This window comes from Elephas maximus, chromosome 2, assembly GCF_024166365.1.
Source record: "Elephas maximus indicus isolate mEleMax1 chromosome 2, mEleMax1 primary haplotype, whole genome shotgun sequence".
Classification (NCBI taxonomy): Eukaryota; Metazoa; Chordata; class Mammalia; order Proboscidea; family Elephantidae; genus Elephas; species Elephas maximus.
This window is the reverse complement of record NC_064820.1, coordinates 66,930,928-66,947,898: the sequence shown is the minus strand read 5'-3', so window position 1 is coordinate 66,947,898 and position 16,971 is coordinate 66,930,928. Positions and strand designations below refer to the sequence as shown.

General features: G+C 38.4%; 2 protein-coding genes across 6 annotated transcripts in view; one reads left to right on the top strand and one right to left on the bottom strand.

The window, feature by feature from the left end:
* The first annotated feature begins 262 nt into the window (after positions 1–262).
* DIMT1 (DIM1 rRNA methyltransferase and ribosome maturation factor) lies at positions 263–12,788 on the top strand. Of its 3 annotated transcripts, XM_049864176.1 has the most exons (12): positions 263–508; positions 857–930; positions 2,740–2,826; positions 4,921–4,982; positions 5,069–5,162; positions 5,248–5,297; positions 6,721–6,844; positions 6,977–7,069; positions 8,078–8,142; positions 8,761–8,824; positions 10,217–10,323; positions 12,009–12,788. In XM_049864176.1, the coding sequence occupies exons 1-12, from the start codon at positions 430–432 to the stop codon at positions 12,049–12,051; spliced, it is 942 nt and encodes a 313-aa protein (XP_049720133.1). In that variant the 5' UTR covers positions 263–429; the 3' UTR covers positions 12,052–12,788. The 3 variants fall into 3 exon arrangements, with proteins under 3 accessions (XP_049720133.1, XP_049720151.1, XP_049720142.1); XM_049864194.1 differs by lacking the exon at positions 857–930 and having other exon boundaries at positions 421–508; XM_049864185.1 differs by lacking the exons at positions 263–508; positions 857–930 and adding an exon at positions 521–805.
* Positions 11,672–16,971, bottom strand: part of KIF2A (kinesin family member 2A) — a 79,731-nt gene continuing 74,431 nt past the window's right edge. For all 3 annotated transcript variants that reach the window (XM_049864163.1, XM_049864153.1, XM_049864143.1), the window contains one exon: positions 11,672–15,666. In XM_049864163.1, the coding sequence (XP_049720120.1) occupies positions 15,581–15,666 (86 nt within the window). In that variant the 3' untranslated portion in view covers positions 11,672–15,580. The remainder of the gene's footprint in view (positions 15,667–16,971) is intronic.

Sequence of the window (16,971 nt, the reverse complement as noted above, 5' to 3'; positions counted from 1 at the left end):
TAAATTCCCGCGATCCCGGAACCTGGCCTGATAAAGCAATCGCGGGCCTAATCGCATATAATTTAAATCTCCACAACGTGGAACTTACACCGCCATCTGCGGTGCTTAAGTGACTCCTGTGGGGTTAGGGACGAGAAACGCCGCCCCTGACTCTAAACTAGACAGCCAATCCAAACTGCCGGAATCGGTGAGGGTAGACTTTCCTCCGGCTCGTGACTACAATTCCCGGCAGCCATTGGGCTCCAAGGTCCGCCCTCTTGCCTGGGGGCGGAGCCCGGGGCTCACCTCGCGGGGTGCTCGCCCTTCCCCCTCGTGGCCAGGAGTGGCGCGTGTGGCGGGGCGTGGCGAGTACCATGTGGTGCCGTGGCTCGGGCTGCCGGCTTTGGTCCTCCTGACCTTCTCGGGCCTCGGAGCCCGCACCCCGCAGAGATGCCGAAAGTCAAGTCGGGGGCGAGCGTCCGGCGCCGGAAGCGGCAGGAACAGCGCCAGGAGCTGAAGAGCACCGGAGGTCCGGGCAGCCGGGAGGGGGTCTGGGCGTGGGCCGGGCGTTCCAGCGGGGCTGATCACACGTTAACCCGAGCCGGGGCCGCTCCCGTGAGCGCGGAAGTCTGGGGCTCCCGGAACGCGGCCGGCTCGCAGGCCCCCACGCCGCCTTCGGCCTTGTCCGCTGAAGGGATGGGCTTAAAGCACTATGTCAGTCCCAGCTCCAAGATCGACGTTTGGTGTCTCTGGTTGTTGCAGAAGTCTTCCCCCATCCCATTCTGCTTTCTGCTTTCTTCTCCAGGACGGTCTAATGTCTAATCAGGTTGGGAAATTAAAGCTATTTTGTGTTTTTTTGTTGTTGTTGTTGTTCCAGGACTCATGTTCAACACTGGGATTGGGCAACACATTTTGAAAAATCCCCTCATTGTTAACAGCATTATCGATAAGGTGGGTGTGAAAGAGGAAAGAGAGTTGAGTTAGTAATTTTGCTTTGAGGAATACTTAAGCGCAGAGAGCATGCCTGCTGTAAATGCTCTGTAAATATTTGTTGAATCGGTGAAGACTTATGTAGGATTCACATGCTGTCTTCTGCATGATGTGCTTCAATCTGTAGGTGTGGGTTTCTTCTGTCCCCAAGTTCTTTTCTTTCTGTAGATTATCCACTTCATTACCAGGACCTTTGTACTTGTTGAATTACAGGTTGCTATTTTTTTTTATTCTTTTTGTCCTAGTCACCAGATGTCACTGTCGGTTTCTGTTTGCTCATTAGGAAGACTGTTCCCCAGAAAAGCTTATGTGGTACAATCCAACGTCATATATAAATTATTTGAAATATGCCTTCTGTATGGGTCATTGGTGACTTCTTTTTGTTATGGATGACTGGGAGCTAGGATGTGAGATATAAGTGGTGCAAATTACTTTTGTGGTTGCAAAGTTTACATTAACTGGGAAGCATCTTGAAGCTATAGAAAGAGCATTACATAGTTCTGTGATCTCATTCTGATCTAGTATCATTTGCAAAATGAGCGTTAGCTGTGATCTCATTCTGATCTAGTATCATTTGCAAAATGAGCGTTAGCCTTGCTTTTTAACCTGTTTTACTCATGGATTCTTGAGCATTTCCTGATGAAAGCTCTGGACCCAGAATATTGCAGCAGTGTACATATACCAGTTTTAAGTACAATTTCTGGGTATTCCTGCATCCCCTGAAATCCATACATGGGTTGAGAATTCCTGGTCCAACACTGTGATTCTCAGGCAAGGTAATCATATACAATCCTTTCCCATTCGAAGTTGTGTAATATGAACAAAGTCAGTGAGAAAGTGCTATAGGAGTCACTTCCAAAGTAGAAAGTGGAATGACAATCCCAGAAAGAACTGCTGTTCTGACTTCTAAAGTTGAAGAGAGGTGTTAGATTTCCACTTACACCGAATGTTTATGAGCTAATTTTGTGAAGCACAAAAATCATGAAGAAAGCTCCTAAAAATGTAGACAAAGATTTCCTGAGAGCTTATAAACAAATATGTTGTTGTTAGGTGCTGTCCAGTCAGTTGAGTCATAGCGACCCAGTGTACAACAGAACGAAACACTGCCCAGTCCTGCACCATCCTCATAGTCATTGCTACATTTCAGCCCATTGTTACAGCCACTGTGTCAGTCTATCTTGTCAAGGGTCTCCCTCTTTTTCACTGACCCTCTGCCTTATCAAGCATGAGGTCCTTCTCCAGGGACCTGTCTCTCCTGATAACATGTCCAAAGTACGTGAGACAAAAGTCTCGCCATCCTTGCTTCTAAGGAGCATTCTGGCTGTACTTCTTCCAAGACAGATTTGTTCATTCTTCTGGTAGTCCATGGTATATTCGATATTCTTTGCCACCGCCATAATTCAAAGGCATTAATTCTTCTTCAGTCTTCCTTATTCATTGTCCAGCTTTCACATGCATATAAGGCGATTGAAAACACCATGGCTTGGGTCAGGCTCACCTTAGTCCTCGAAGTGATGTGTTTGCTTTTTAACACTTTAAAGAGGTCTTTTGCAGCAGATTTGCCCAATGCAGTGTGTCTTTTGATTTTTTGACTACTGCTTCCATGGGTGTTGATTATGGATCCCAATAAAATTAAATCCTTGACAACTTCAGTATTTTCTCTTTTTATCATGATGTTGCTTATTGGTCCAGTTGAGCAAAGATGTTCAGGTGTAAATTAAACTGTGTGTTCAGATGTGCCGGAAGAGCTAATGTTATGCTTGCTTTTAGGCTGCCTTAAGACCAACTGATGTGGTCCTGGAAGTTGGACCTGGGACTGGCAACATGACTGTAAAGTTGTTAGAAAAGGCAAAAAAGGTAAAATGGAAATTGAACATTTTGGTGTCAGAAATGACTAGCAAGCTCAGCTGGCTAACACAGGTGTTTTAATTAATTGTTATTATCTTAATAGTGGAAACCCTGGTGGTGTAGTGGTTAAGTGCTACAGCTGCTAACCAAAAGGATGGCAGTTCGAATCCACCAGGTGCTCCTTGGAAACACTATGGGGTCGCTATGAGTTGGAATCGACTCGATGGCATTGGATTTGGTTTTTTGTTTTTATCTTAATAGTAATCCTTGATTCCTTGCTAGGAACTTTATTGTAGAAAAAATGGGATATACAAGTGAGGAAATGAGAAACTATATTAGGTATTTCAACCCAGGGCATTTAAAATAGAGAACTGATTATATGGTTGTTAGAATACTGAAAAAACAAAATGGGAACCTTGAATAATAATTGCAAAGAGCAGTTAACACCTCTAGGCCTGGGAGAACAAAGGGAGGTTATGGATTGAATTGTATCCCCCCAAAATGTGTGTCAACTTGGCTTGGCCATGAGGCCTAGTATTGTGTGGTTGTCCTCCATTTTGTGATCTGATGTAATTTTCCTATGTGTTGTTTTAAATCCTAATCTCTGCCTGTGGTTAATGAGGCAAGGTTAGGTTATGTTATAGAGAATTAAGGAGGGATGCAACATCCTTACTCTAGTCATAGCCCTGATCAGATGTAAGGAAGTTTCCCTGGGATGTGGCCTGCATCACCTTTTATCTTAAAAGAGAGAGAAGTGAACAGTGAGGGAGGGACTTCATGCCACCAAGTAAGAAGTACCAGGAGTGAAGTGCTTCCTTTGGACCTGGGGTCTGTGTGCTGAGAAGCTCCGAGACCAGGGGAATATTGATGATAAAGACCTTCCGCCAGAACCGACAGAGAGAGAAAGCCTTCCTCAGGAGCTTGCGCCCTGATTTCAGACTTCTAATCTCCTAAACTGTGAGAAAATAAACTTCTGTTTATTAAAGCCATCCACTTTGTGGTATTTCTGTTATAGCAGCACTAGATAACTAAGACAGGAGAAGAATGTAATTACCAGAATCCAGAACCTCAGGGGAGGAGACCTGCAAAGCTAGAGCTCAGGCCTCTGAAATCAGGGCACCACCTGGCTACTGCTGTACCTTCTGTGCGTCTTGGTTGACCCAGCATCCAATTAAATGGAACCATTGTCCAGTGTTAACGCCCCCTGGTGGAAGCAGGCAGCACACTTTGAAGTGCTTATCAGTGTGGGTTTGGGTTAAGGGAAACAGTAAGGGTTAATAAAAGCCAAAGACTAGCAACTGAAGCGAACATTTACCACCCAAAAGCCTGAAGGGGAAAGGGGAGGGAGCTTTGTTACCAGAGGCTAGTGAGAGCAGGAGCCAGTGAAGAGGGGCCACTTATAGCAGAAGGCAGCCACTGCCAGAACTTGCGCAAGGTATGGGGCAGGCATTAGACACTGGCTAATCCCAACCCAACCGGAGGTCAAAGGCCTAAGGAGCTGGATTCCATCACTGCACAATCCAGGACAGAAAGGTGTAGGATGAATCCTGGAGGTGACCAGGATAAGCAGCACATACATCTAACCTGTAGACATGGCCTTCCTGGAAATCAGTGAAACCTCAGCCAATATTATAATAAAATTACAATTTCAGCTATTATTTCATATCCCTTTTCATTTATTTGAGAAGTTATTTATGGTGTATAGTGTAGACTTTAGTACATGAGAGAAGTGATTCTAAGAGCAGTTGACATTTGCTCTCGGTGCTTCAGTGTAAGGAAATTTGACTACACAGACATTCTGTAGCAGTTCAGTTACACAGCATGTAGTCAGATAAAACATGTCCATTCTGTTGATTATTTGGGTAAAAATTCTTACATAATCTGGTTGTCTACTTTTATGGGTGTTTTTTTGTTTGAACTTGTAGAGTAAGGTAGAATTGAAAGAATATTGACGGTAGAATTGGGAAAAGAAATTTAAATCATGTGAGAGTTATTGGGATAACAAGAAAAGATTTATATTCCATAATTTAAATAAACTTAAAAAAATTGTAAAAATGTGTGTAACTAAGCATTTGCAATTTTAAAGAAACTTTTTTACTTTAGGTAGTTGCCTGCGAGCTTGACCCAAGGCTGGTAGCTGAGCTTCACAAAAGAGTTCAGGGCACGTGAGTATACGTAATACAATCAAAGTGCATTTCAATCTCTCAAAACAAGTTTTTTTTTTTTTAATTTCTTCTTTTCTTATTATCAGCCCTCTGGCCAGCAAACTTCAGGTTATGGTGGGTGATGTGTTGAAAGCAGATTTACCATTCTTTGATGCTTGTGTGGCAAATTTGCCTTATCAGGTATGTCCTCAAACTGTTAGGGACAGTCTCCTTAATGTGTCTCTGGTGTGTCTTTCCTGGAAATGACTAGTTAATTCTCCTACAGATCTCTTCTCCTTTTGTCTTCAAGTTGTTGCTGCACCGACCTTTCTTCAGGTATGTGACCAAAGACCAACATTATTGCCAAATCTTAGAAAGATTGACAGTTTAGGCCATGAATAACAGATAACCAGTGATGAAAATCCACTCATTTGGAAGACTACTGGAGAATTTGTTTTGTAGAAAATAAATGATTTGTGTGAAGGTCTTTCCTCCTTTCCTTCCCTCTCTCACTCCCTACTTTCCTTCCTCCCCTTCTTCGTCTCCCTCTTTTTCTCCCTTCTTTCCTTCCTCACTCTTTCCCTTCCCTCCTTTCATTATTTGGGGAGGTATTGTCTAAGTGTTGTTTCTGAGGCCACACAGCCTTCCCTTATTTTCTAACCCTAGGTCAGGGTTTTTATTATCTTTGTCCAGACGATTGCAGTGGCCTCCTAACGGTCTTTTTTTTTTTTGTAGGTCAGGGTTTTTATTATCTTTGTCCAGACGATTGCAGTGGCCTCCTAACTGGTCTCTAGTACAGTCCATACTGGTAGTTGCCGAACTGCCAGTCAAAAACCCCTTTTTGTGGTTGTTATTTGCCATTGAGTCGATTTAGACTCCTGGCAACCCCATGTGTGCAGAGTAGAACTGCTCCGTAGAGTTTTCAACGCTGTGATCTTTCAGAAGCAGATCGCCAGGCCTGTCTTCTGAAGTGCTTCTGGGTAGGCTTAAACTGCCAACCTTTTGGCTAGTAGTCCAGTGCTGAACTGTTTGCACCACCCAGGGACTAAAAACCCCTTTGTGGTCATGAAAGCACCTTAGTGAGTCATGATCATCTTTTTATTTATTTATTTTTAATTACACAGAACAGAGGGCATTGCCTGTGGTCCATGTGATTATTGTTTCATGAAATTTTTGTTATATAAATGCATTTACTTATACACAGGTGTTAGTGGCCTGGAATGCAGTGTTAAAAGTATTTCTCAGCGCAGCTCATTGTCAAAAAAGTTCGGAAAGTCAAAGTTCAGCTTTGAAGATTCTCTTCTCCTATTCAAGAGCTTTCAAAAACCCTCCCCATTGCCTACTAAATAAATAATCCACATGCCTTAATCTGTTAAATCAGGAACACCGAATGTCACAACCTGCCTCTCCAGCCTCAGCTCTTCTGGAAAGAAGGGCGTTTGCTACACCATGAATATCAATATTGTGTGTTTTGGTTTTGTTTCCCTAGAAGTGGTAATCTAAAATACGTTCTCATCTGATCATTGAGATCTTATATTTGCTGGCTTCCTTGTGGTGAGGGGTACAGCCATTATAAAAACAAAGCCAGCTGACTCATTTTGTGCTAATAAATAAAGCTAAGGCTGAAAGTGTTCTCCAGTATTCTAACCAACTGAACTAATTATCATTAACCACAGATAACTGCTTCACTATTTCTCTCTGAAGAAAATTTATCAGTTGGAAATGACCATTTTCCTGTACCCTTCTACTTTCTTTTCAGATGTGCCATACTTATGTTTCAAAGAGAATTTGCCCTCCGACTGGTTGCAAAACCTGGAGATAAGTTATACTGCAGACTCTCTATTAACACACAGCTGTTAGCACGTGTAGACCATCTAATGAAAGTAAGTGATTTTTATTATTGAAACAATCTAGCCTATCTCATCCTTCAGTATCTTGCTGTGCCTTCCCTGGGGAGAGCATCCTTGATTACTAACTTAACTTTAAGGACTGGTACAACATTTTTTGATTTATAGGTTGGAAAGAATAACTTCAGACCACCACCCAAGGTAGAATCCAGTGTTGTAAGGATAGAACCTAAGAATCCACCACCACCTATCAATTTTCAGGTAAGGTTAAAATACTAGCTCATTCAATACAGAAAAAAAAAGTACATGCTGGAAAATGTGTATCTGTAGCAACAAATATTTAATCAACCTAAATTTTCAAAAATAGGAAAATATTATTTATAATACATCTATGATGGAGTAGGTAGAATAATTTGAAGCAAAATAGTTGTAAAGACCACAAAAAGCAATGGAAATGCTTGCAATGGGCAAAAATATTAGAATGCAGCTGCATTTCACTCAAGATTATAGCTATGGAAAACAATCTATTTGAACATGACTTTGGAATACAAGATAAAATGAAAATAGTGTGTTAGAATAATATTGTAGGTAATACTTTGAAATCAGAATTTTTGTTTTTGCCATTTAAAAAGAGAAAAAGCCAGACCATTTGATGTAAAACCTTAGTATAGTCATGTTGGATAAAAACATGGCTAGTGGTAAATGGAGTGGTTTATGTGAGTTCAGGCTGTATATTAAATCATGTCTGTTTCGAATCATGTTGATTTTGAAAATGATACACCAAACCAAAACTGTTGCCATCTAGTCGATTCCAACTCACAGTGACCCTATAAGACAGTAGAAGCAGCCCATAGGGTTTGCTGGGCTATAATCATTATGGGAGCAGATGGCCAGGACTTTTCTCCCATAGAGCCACTGGTGGGTTTGAACCGCCGACCTTTCAGTTAGCAGCTGAGAGTTCTAACCATCGCATCACGAGGGCTCCTTTTGAAAATGATACTTAGGTTTAAATAAATGCCATGTTGCTCATTGTTCAGATGTGGAACTTTTTTTTAGGATAAAATCATTCAGTGAAGTATAGAAGAGTGCAAAACTCTGAAGTATACGTCTTGCTTTTGCATGTGTGCGCTGGTCAGATCTAGATATAGAACATTTTCATCACTCTAGAAGGTTTCCTCCAATTTTGTATATTGAAAGACAAAATGATACCTAGCAGGAATAGACAAGGAGTTTGGTATTTTGTAAGAAAATACTCATCATCTGTTTCAGGAATGGGATGGCCTAGTAAGAATCACCTTTGTTAGGAAAAACAAGACACTGTCTGCTGCATTTAAGTAAGTATTTCACTCACGTATAATGTATGAGAGACCACTACCCCAGAAACTAAGTGCTAGAATTTGATCCATTTCCTGAGCAGCTACCTTAAGCGTAAAACTTAAGCACTTCCAGACATATTTCACCTTTTTAACTAATTTGGCACTTTAGGTGGCAGAAGAATTTAATGAAGAAAGTTCCTAGTGTTGGGAGTCAGAACAGGTTTTTTTGGTAAAATGGGGAAAAAAAATCCCATGGAAACTCTGACCATACATCTTAGTTTTTCCTCAGTAAAACTGGGCTTTGATGGACCCCTTCCACACTCGTGAAGGATTCATGCCATTATTAACTGAAAAATGTAATATATTAATTTTGGATCCAAGGGCAATAAAAGCGAACTGAGAGCCATATTTTTAAATGGTTTTGGGATCTTTTTTTGAGACAATGTTTTGTAGAATCTAGGAGAACTTTTCTAAGACTTCAAAGAGGACTCTTATTTTTTAAATGTTTGTGGTGGTTCCATAAATTTAAAGATGAAATACCTTTTCTTAATTTCACAATATGGAGCATAGTTAACAGAAAGGAAATTTATAATCTCGATTTTGGAATAATAGTAATATGACTTCATTATGCTATAGGTCAAGTGCTGTGCAACAGCTGCTGGAGAAAAACTACAGAATTCACTGTTCCCTCCATAATACCGTAAGTAGAAAATGTTTCTGTAGTTTCAGTGATTTGTTGTCTTTCAAATGTCCCTGTCTTTTGAGTCTGTCATTACAAGTTTCTTAATTTGCACGTTTCGTAAGTATTCCACAGTATACTTGAAAGACGATATAACTCTAACTTGAATTCTGAGAGATCAGTCCTGCTATAGTCTGTGGAACAGATCTGAACAATTTTTGTTATTCTGCTCTCTCCTCTTTAAGTGACAGTTTTTAGTTGAGAATCAGATTCAGCTTAGTCATAACTTTCTCAAAGCTTTAGGTCTATGTAGCTTGCTCAGGGCTTAAAATAATTTTGTCCCTATTTCCCGTCCTCTGAATTGTGACCATCCATTCTTGGCTCTAGTTTTTTGCTTACATAGCAATTACAGATTTAAACATTGGCTTTGTAGAAGGTCCCAGGTGGCACAAATGACTTGGCTCACTATAGCCTATAAGGTTGGTGGTTCAGACCCACCCAGTAGCTCCTCAGAAGGCCTGGCTTCCATAAATATTACAGCCAAGAAAGCCCTACGGAGCAGTCTTAGTTTGTAATCAGGGTCACCACGAGTTGGAATCAACTGGATGGCAATGGATATTTGCTCTGTAACTTTTTTTATACCCAGAAATTGAAATGGTTAAACTATAGGCTGAATAGCAGATTTCTTGTGGTGAGCCTCATGCCTTTTTTCTTAGACATTATGTGTGCAACATGTTTTTTAAATATTGTGTAGAAGTGCAAACACATATCCACAGGTAAGGAGTATGTGGTGTCCACTAACTTCTTAGCTTTTTTAGTTTACTTTAGCAGACATACGCAAGTTTCCTTTGTGTTTACGACTCAGGTCCCGTATGGTATAATGTACCACATTGCTATCCCATTTTCTTTTTTATGAGCAGTTACTAAACGTCTGCCTAAGTAGGAGAATATTAAACTGGATTAAGAAAAATCTTTCGATGAAAAATGTGAATTAAGTATGAAGTATTTAATATTCTCAGGGGTTGGAGAAGTCATCAGTTTGAGCAGAATTATTTGGTGAGTTGAAATTTGTGGCAGAAAAAGGAGTTATTTCAAAAGGAGTAACAGCTGCTTTATAGTTTACAGCTTTATGTTATGAAGCCTGAAACTAGTAACTATTTGGGGATTTTAAAGAAGAAAAAGGGCAGTATTCCCAATTAGCTCATTCAGGGTCTCCTGGGTATTTAGTATGTGGTAAACATTAATCAGTTAATTAACAAGAGATCCAACTCTTAATCTGCATAATCAAGGTTTCCAAATTGTCATTAATATATTACAGGTAACTATTTTGTTACTTACTAAGCTAAAAAAAAAAGAGTCAGGGTGACTTCATTAAAGGTATGTTGTTCATTTATTCTGATCTTATGTTGATAGATAATACCAGAAGATTTCAGCATAGCAGATAAAATACAGCAAATCCTAACCAACACAGGTTTTAGTGACAAACGGGCCCGTTCCATGGACATAGATGACTTCATTAGGTAATTACATTTCTCTTTTCCTAAGTGTTTACATTTATCATGATACCTTCAGATTAAGAGATTTAAAGGCTTTTAAGTAGTGTAAGGTGCTACCTGGGAGAGTTATTGCATAGCACTTCCATGGCATGGAATAGTATTTGGTGTAGAAGATGGAAGCTAGCTAGCTACAGCAGAATGAGCATTTTTTTAAAAAACAGTCAGAGCCAGAAGATAACCTTTGTGTGGTGTGTTTCTGTCCTTCCTCCCTGCTTCTCCCCACCCCCATTTGTTCACAGACAGTCTTAACAGCTTGTCTCTTTCAAAGTAGATTGTAAGGTAGAATGATTTCCTTAGCTGTAACTGGATCTGATTCATTTTTTTTGGTTGGAAATAGCTATTGTTAAATAGATCTTAAACATGAAGTAATGGCATTTACAGTCATGCCTGGTTATCCATTTAGAAATATATAATATAGGTAGTTGTTTTGTAACTGAGGCAAGTTCTACACATCTAGGGTAAAATAAAGGTTTAATGATGATCTGAGAAATTTAGACCAAAATTTGTTTCTCTTGAATTAAGCAAGAAAGTCTATGAAAAAAAAAAAAAAAACCAAACCCAGTGCCATCGAGTCGATTCCAACTCATAGAAACGCTGTAAGACAGAGTAGAACTGCCCCATAGAGTTTCTAAGGAGCACCCGGCGGATTCGAACTGCCGACCCTTGGTAGCAGCTGTAGCACTTAACCACTACGCCACCAGGGTTTCCAAGTCTATGAAAGCAGGCTTAAATCATCCAGGTAATTATTAACCTGCACTCAATTATTTTAAATTATAAACACTTTTTAACTCCTATAATAAATCAAGTTCTTACCTATTTAGCTCATTCACTTTTAAAGCTTCCACATTCTAGAAGCTGAATAAAAATGAGAGTAGATTGTTACAAAGTCATTGGTTTGACTTTCCGAAGCTAGAAAGGAGTCTGTATAACTAAGACAAACGTGGTGTCTGTTCTATTTTATTGGCAGGCTAGCAGTACTACTCACCTTTATTAGATGTTAAGCCTGTGAGTCGAACATTATTCCTAAGTACTTTTTCAGGCATTATAACCCATCTGACCTGTTCCTATGAGCCAGGCTGTAAATAATATCAGGTCAAAATAGAAAATATTTAATCTTGCTACCCTCCATTCTCACCAAATTCCCTTGTTATTGAGCACATGCAGTTTGCCAGCTAGACTCTGATATGTATATGGGTAACCACAGAGAGAAGCAATGTGTAAGTATTTAATCTGAATTTCAACAGCAGTGAATTCAGAGAGGAAGAATGGGCCCGTAAGATTAGTCATTCATCTGACTTCTGCCTCTAAATCCAAACAGCTTTTTGTTCAGCTACCATGTTGAAGTGGAAAGAGTGCCAAGCCTGGGACAAATGAAGTATAAGATGATTTGGGTCAAATGCATTATAACTTCAGATGTATGAGCTGTGACAAAAGCACTAACATAGATGATTTTAATCAATATATACCTTGTAAGTTTATTTAGAGAATGAGGCTTCTTCAGTGACTGGTGTTAGGAGAGGGTAGGCTTCATGGGTTTGTTGATGTGTTCATGTTTTAGAATTCATGGTACAGGAACTATACAATGTTACGTGCTGGATATTAGCTTTTTAATACCATCCCATTTTTGGGTTTTTTTTTTTTTTTTTCAGATTGCTACATGGATTCAATGCAGAAGGCATCCATTTTTCTTAGGTATCTGGAAAGCAGAATTTTTCAAAGTCAAGAAAAAAACTGGAATTATGTATTTTTAATAGTTCGAGAAGATGAACTACGTTTTGTACCATTGGGACAATATTTGCTTGACTACTTTTTGATTTACTACTATGGTTGTCACCATTTACTACTCTCAGTTTTTAAGGTAGTCAGTCAGTTTTAAGTGCCCAAAGTTTTTTGCTGAATTTTGTTTTTGGTTTGTTTTTAATATATAGGGTCCAATCCATACATAATAATCAAGTTCAAGAGCTGCAGACAGGCACAACTTTACATTTTATCATACTTTATCATTTCTAACAGTTTATTGTATAAAGATTTTAACTCTATTTACTATTGTATATATTACTGTGAGGACCTTTTTGGGCTCTGTCCCTCAAGTAGTGAAGTTAAAATAAGCTTTGCTAGTCACATTTTTCCCATACCATTTCTTCTTGTTATTCACATGTACAGTAAAACAATGGTTTCTTAACCACTGTGCCACCAGGGCTCCTGTGTTTCTTAGACTGTTTTCTTAGCTTCTCTCATTCTTCCCGTTTATCCTATACAATTGCTATTAATTTCCTTTGCGCACCCCTTTACCTATCGTATAGCATCAGACTACATCAGGGTTCTGTGTAAGCCTGAATCTGCTACTGTCACCATGTGGTGCCAGGCATATTACTTCTGGACATGATTCCTTTTACCTGTAAAATAAAGTTCAGTTAGAATGAAATCAACTGTGAAGTTGTATGTTTTTTCTTGGGGAGATAGTTAAAGGATTAACAAAATTTCAAAGTGTTTTATAAATCAAAAAGTCTTGTCTTTTAATTAAAAAAAAAAAAATGTGAAAAACAGCCATTTTCCCAAAAACTACAGGCTCCCAATATTTATATAACTTCTGGAAAAATAAACTTTCCAGCTTCCCCCCTCCACCCATATCTGATGCTTAGTTTTAAGCTGTTTTAAAACTAAGAATTTTGATGTATGTCATAAACAGGTCTTTATGAGCTACTATGTTTAAATCATCAATAAGTGCTATTAATGTCCTTTAATAATTACAGTATCTGATTATACAATAAAATTAATAAAAATATCTTCTTGATAATTTCACTTTCTTTATACCTCACATGATAGAAGGAAAATTTCCAAGTTAATTTAGCAAAAAGTACGCTGAGTAAACCCAGAAGGGAAGATAAGTTGTTTGCCTAAAACAGATTTTTTGGAAACCTGGTTTTAATGTCATATACTAACCATTCCTACATAATTAAAATAATGCATGTTCTTATTTATTAACAGAGGGATATCAGTGTTCAAGTCTGAGAAAGTAGTAAAGAACAAAAAAAGGTTAAATAGTAGCTGCATTAAGCCACTTTTGTTATCTGAATACTAAGTATACTTTGAGTGCTGGATTTTTTTTATCTTACAGAATTACTGACAGAGTTCACTTGTACCATCTCTGTATATCCCCAAATAGCAAGATTTTAATTTAAAATTTAATTCAGCTTTCTTAGGTTAATTTCCTCCCTCCCCTATCTGTAAAACTGATCAGATTATATTACACCTTTAAGATCTCCTAGTACTAATTTTTTAAATACTTTGACTACTGAACCAGAATGAAGCCAGTCATAATAAAGGCAACACATTTGTCTATCGGAGAAGACCTTCCAAAGATAGTACCCACCTAATATAAATAATAAAGCTAATCTGTTGTGCTTTTACAATGAGCAAGTTCTCTTTATTGTCCTTTGGAGGTTGGTTAAGTCCCCAAAACTACCCTTTTCACAGCCTTGCGAGGTCAATTAACAGTTCTCCATTTGTTCTCTCTTGTTGAAATAAACACAAATAGAACATACGTTATAGCTGCAAGAAAACCTGAGTCCCTTCCAAAACAAATGTGATTGTATTGAAGTAAATTCTCTCTAAAAGTCATTCCATAGATTTCTTCCTAAGCACATTGTGAAAATCTACATTTGTTTTAGATTTCATGTTTACCAAGAAGGAGCTTTTCACCACGGTGTTAGGATTTCCCACAACTACCTTCTGAGTTCTACGAACAGTGAAGTAGAGAATCTGGCTCAGGTGACTCTCTATTCATAGCTTCCCTTTGAGTCCGTAAGAATGAGCTAATAGTTCCCTTAGAGTAAATCGAAATACATCCTTGGGAGGTTTTGTTGTTGTTGTTGTTGTTAATCTATTCCTGGACCCTATCCTGGGAACTGAGGGAAAACTCCTAGAGAGAAGTAGAAATCTTCTAACAAAATATTTACATGAGAATTGGCCAGTTTTTCTTCCCTGGAGTAGCGATCTGTAAAAATAAGTGCTGCCATTTAAAAAGCAGCATATGCCACTGCAACCTACCGGTAAGAATTCAGATTTTCACCAAATAATGGTAAAACATCACACGTTAGGTCCTACGTGGAGCCTGGGTTAGATGTGCCTTTTAAGGCAAAGCCAACTTTTTTTTAGCTTAAATTCTTTTTTAAGGTTGTTAGGTACTGTCTATACTTTGCTTCAACTAGCAGTTCTATTTTTAATGTACATGTAAATGTTCATGCAGCAGAAGCCAATTTCCTTTAACAGTACATTAAAAGGGTACATTTCTGGGTGTTAACGGACACTTCGACTCAAGTAATGGTATTGGTAAGGATCAAATTGCACTATTAATCTTGTTAACACCACACTGGAACACACACTGCATATATATGTATTATCCTAAGATAAAACTCTTCTCAGAATTTCATTTTTATTTTACACCAACTAGTTTATATTTTAGTTCTTTACAAAGAAAATGCTAAGAAAATTATAACCACGTTATATGGTTTTAAATTTCGTAATTCCAGAATTCTTTACATATAAGATGGAATGGTCCAGCAGCTATGTCCACTGTCACAGACTTTAGTTCCGTTCAATGATATGGCACATCCTGCAAAATTAACTAGTCACACACAAAAAATGTCTCAAATACAGTAAAAATGTACACACAAAGGTAATTTACAATGACAAATAAGGAATGTAATTTATCTTGGCTGTGCTTCAGAAATTTAGGGTCAATAGCCTTGGTCAAGGCACAAAGCAGGAAGAGGTGAGCACAGCTGTGTCTAGGAGTGGGCAAGGTATGTACAATCACTGATGAGGTATGCATGCACGCACAGGATTTAAAACCGCTCAGTCTTGCTACAAAAATTGAACAGTTAAAAGGAAATGCTGTGGCTTCCCCCTACTACCCGTGGATCAAGTCCGCAATCTTACTTCATCATACAGAAATTGGCAAGGATCTCCAAAGTAAATCACTATTTGCATAAATGAAACAAAATGCTTCACCAATCCCAGTTCTTGGTTGTGCCTCCTGAACTAGAAGCATTTTGTGGACAAAAGAGCGTTTCACAAAAGTGAAATGTCATTCAGGTAAAAGACAAAACATTTTCCACAGACACTTAAAATTTCAAACTTTCAAATGGCCCTTAGAGCTGAACCATTGGACGTTATTAAAGTAGTGAGGGTTCTGAGATCCTTCAGCAGCAACTCAGATTTAAAGGGCACGGGGTCTCTTAGGGTTGATTTGCTTGCTGGCCTGTTCTTCTTCTTGTAGCGCTGCACGAAAAGATTTCACTTTATCTTGGAGAAAGAAAAGAACACAGGAGTAAGTACTGTATTACACGCAATATGGTACACAGCTTTATGGGTCTCAGCAAGGCAAGTCTTATTTCGTAGCAATAACTCAGTATGTTTCCTTGTGGTCTTTGTTGTCTGGAAACACAGAATTAAATGCAACGTCCAACTAGACCAACAGTTTCATTACAGATTCCTGAAAATACCTATTTTTATCTTTCAACAGGCTTCTGTTCTTTTTAGTACAATTTTAATTTATTTCAATTCATTTTGGAATATACGCAGGCTGTATATGTATGTAAAATATGTACACTTGTGTCCAAAAGGAAACTGTCAGTCTTATTAAACTATAAAACCGACATTTCTCTCAATATTAGGATATTCCCACTCCTAATTCCTGTTTTATCTTTTTAAGCTATGAAATTTAATATTTGAATTTTTTTTTTAAAGAAATGGCTCATTTTTTCATCAGAGATTGTGAATGGAATGGGGAAGATACCATTTTTACTAATATTTTAAATACACATTTACATATTCTATCCTACTATCATGTACTGATTCTAATAAGAATAAGAAACAGATAAGCAAATTGGCAAAGGCAAATAACAGGTGTAAAGATAAGAAACTGTAATAGTGGTTCTCAACTGAGGGTGATTTTGCCCCTCAGGGGACATTTGGTAATGTCTAGAGACATTTTTGGTTGTCACAACTGGGGTGGTGTTACAGGTATCTCATGGGTAGAGACCAAAGATGTTGCTAAGCATCATACTACGCAAAGGACAGCCTCCAACCCCAAATAATTACCTGCCCAATATGTCAATAATGCTGAGGTTATGAACATTTAGCCTATATAACCTTCAGAAAAAAAAGAAGATACAAAGTTGGAACCTCAATTTAACTCCCCTCTTCAGAAACACAATGATGTTTAAAAAGTTAACTTTTCTGAAAACTAGAAAGGAATTTGAGAATTCATGATTTGAGGCCTGCTAATATAGCTCTCCAACTTCTTATATTAATAACAAAATTATCTCTGGATGGTTAAAAAAAAAAATCCTATGAAAGGACTGAATAATATCTTGATAGTAATTTCCTCAAAGTTGTGAATATGCTAAATATACACGGAACCTGAGAAAATTAAGGAAAGGAAGTCAATTAAGTTGAATGATACATATTATAGAGGAAAAAAATCAGAATGCGTTATATCCTGGGCAAGCGTAACAGAGCCAAGAAGCTGCTTTAGTGGCCATTTCAGCTACTTCCCTTCAAGAGCAAGGTAAAAAAGGAAGTCTTCCTGAAAGCTTCTACTTAATT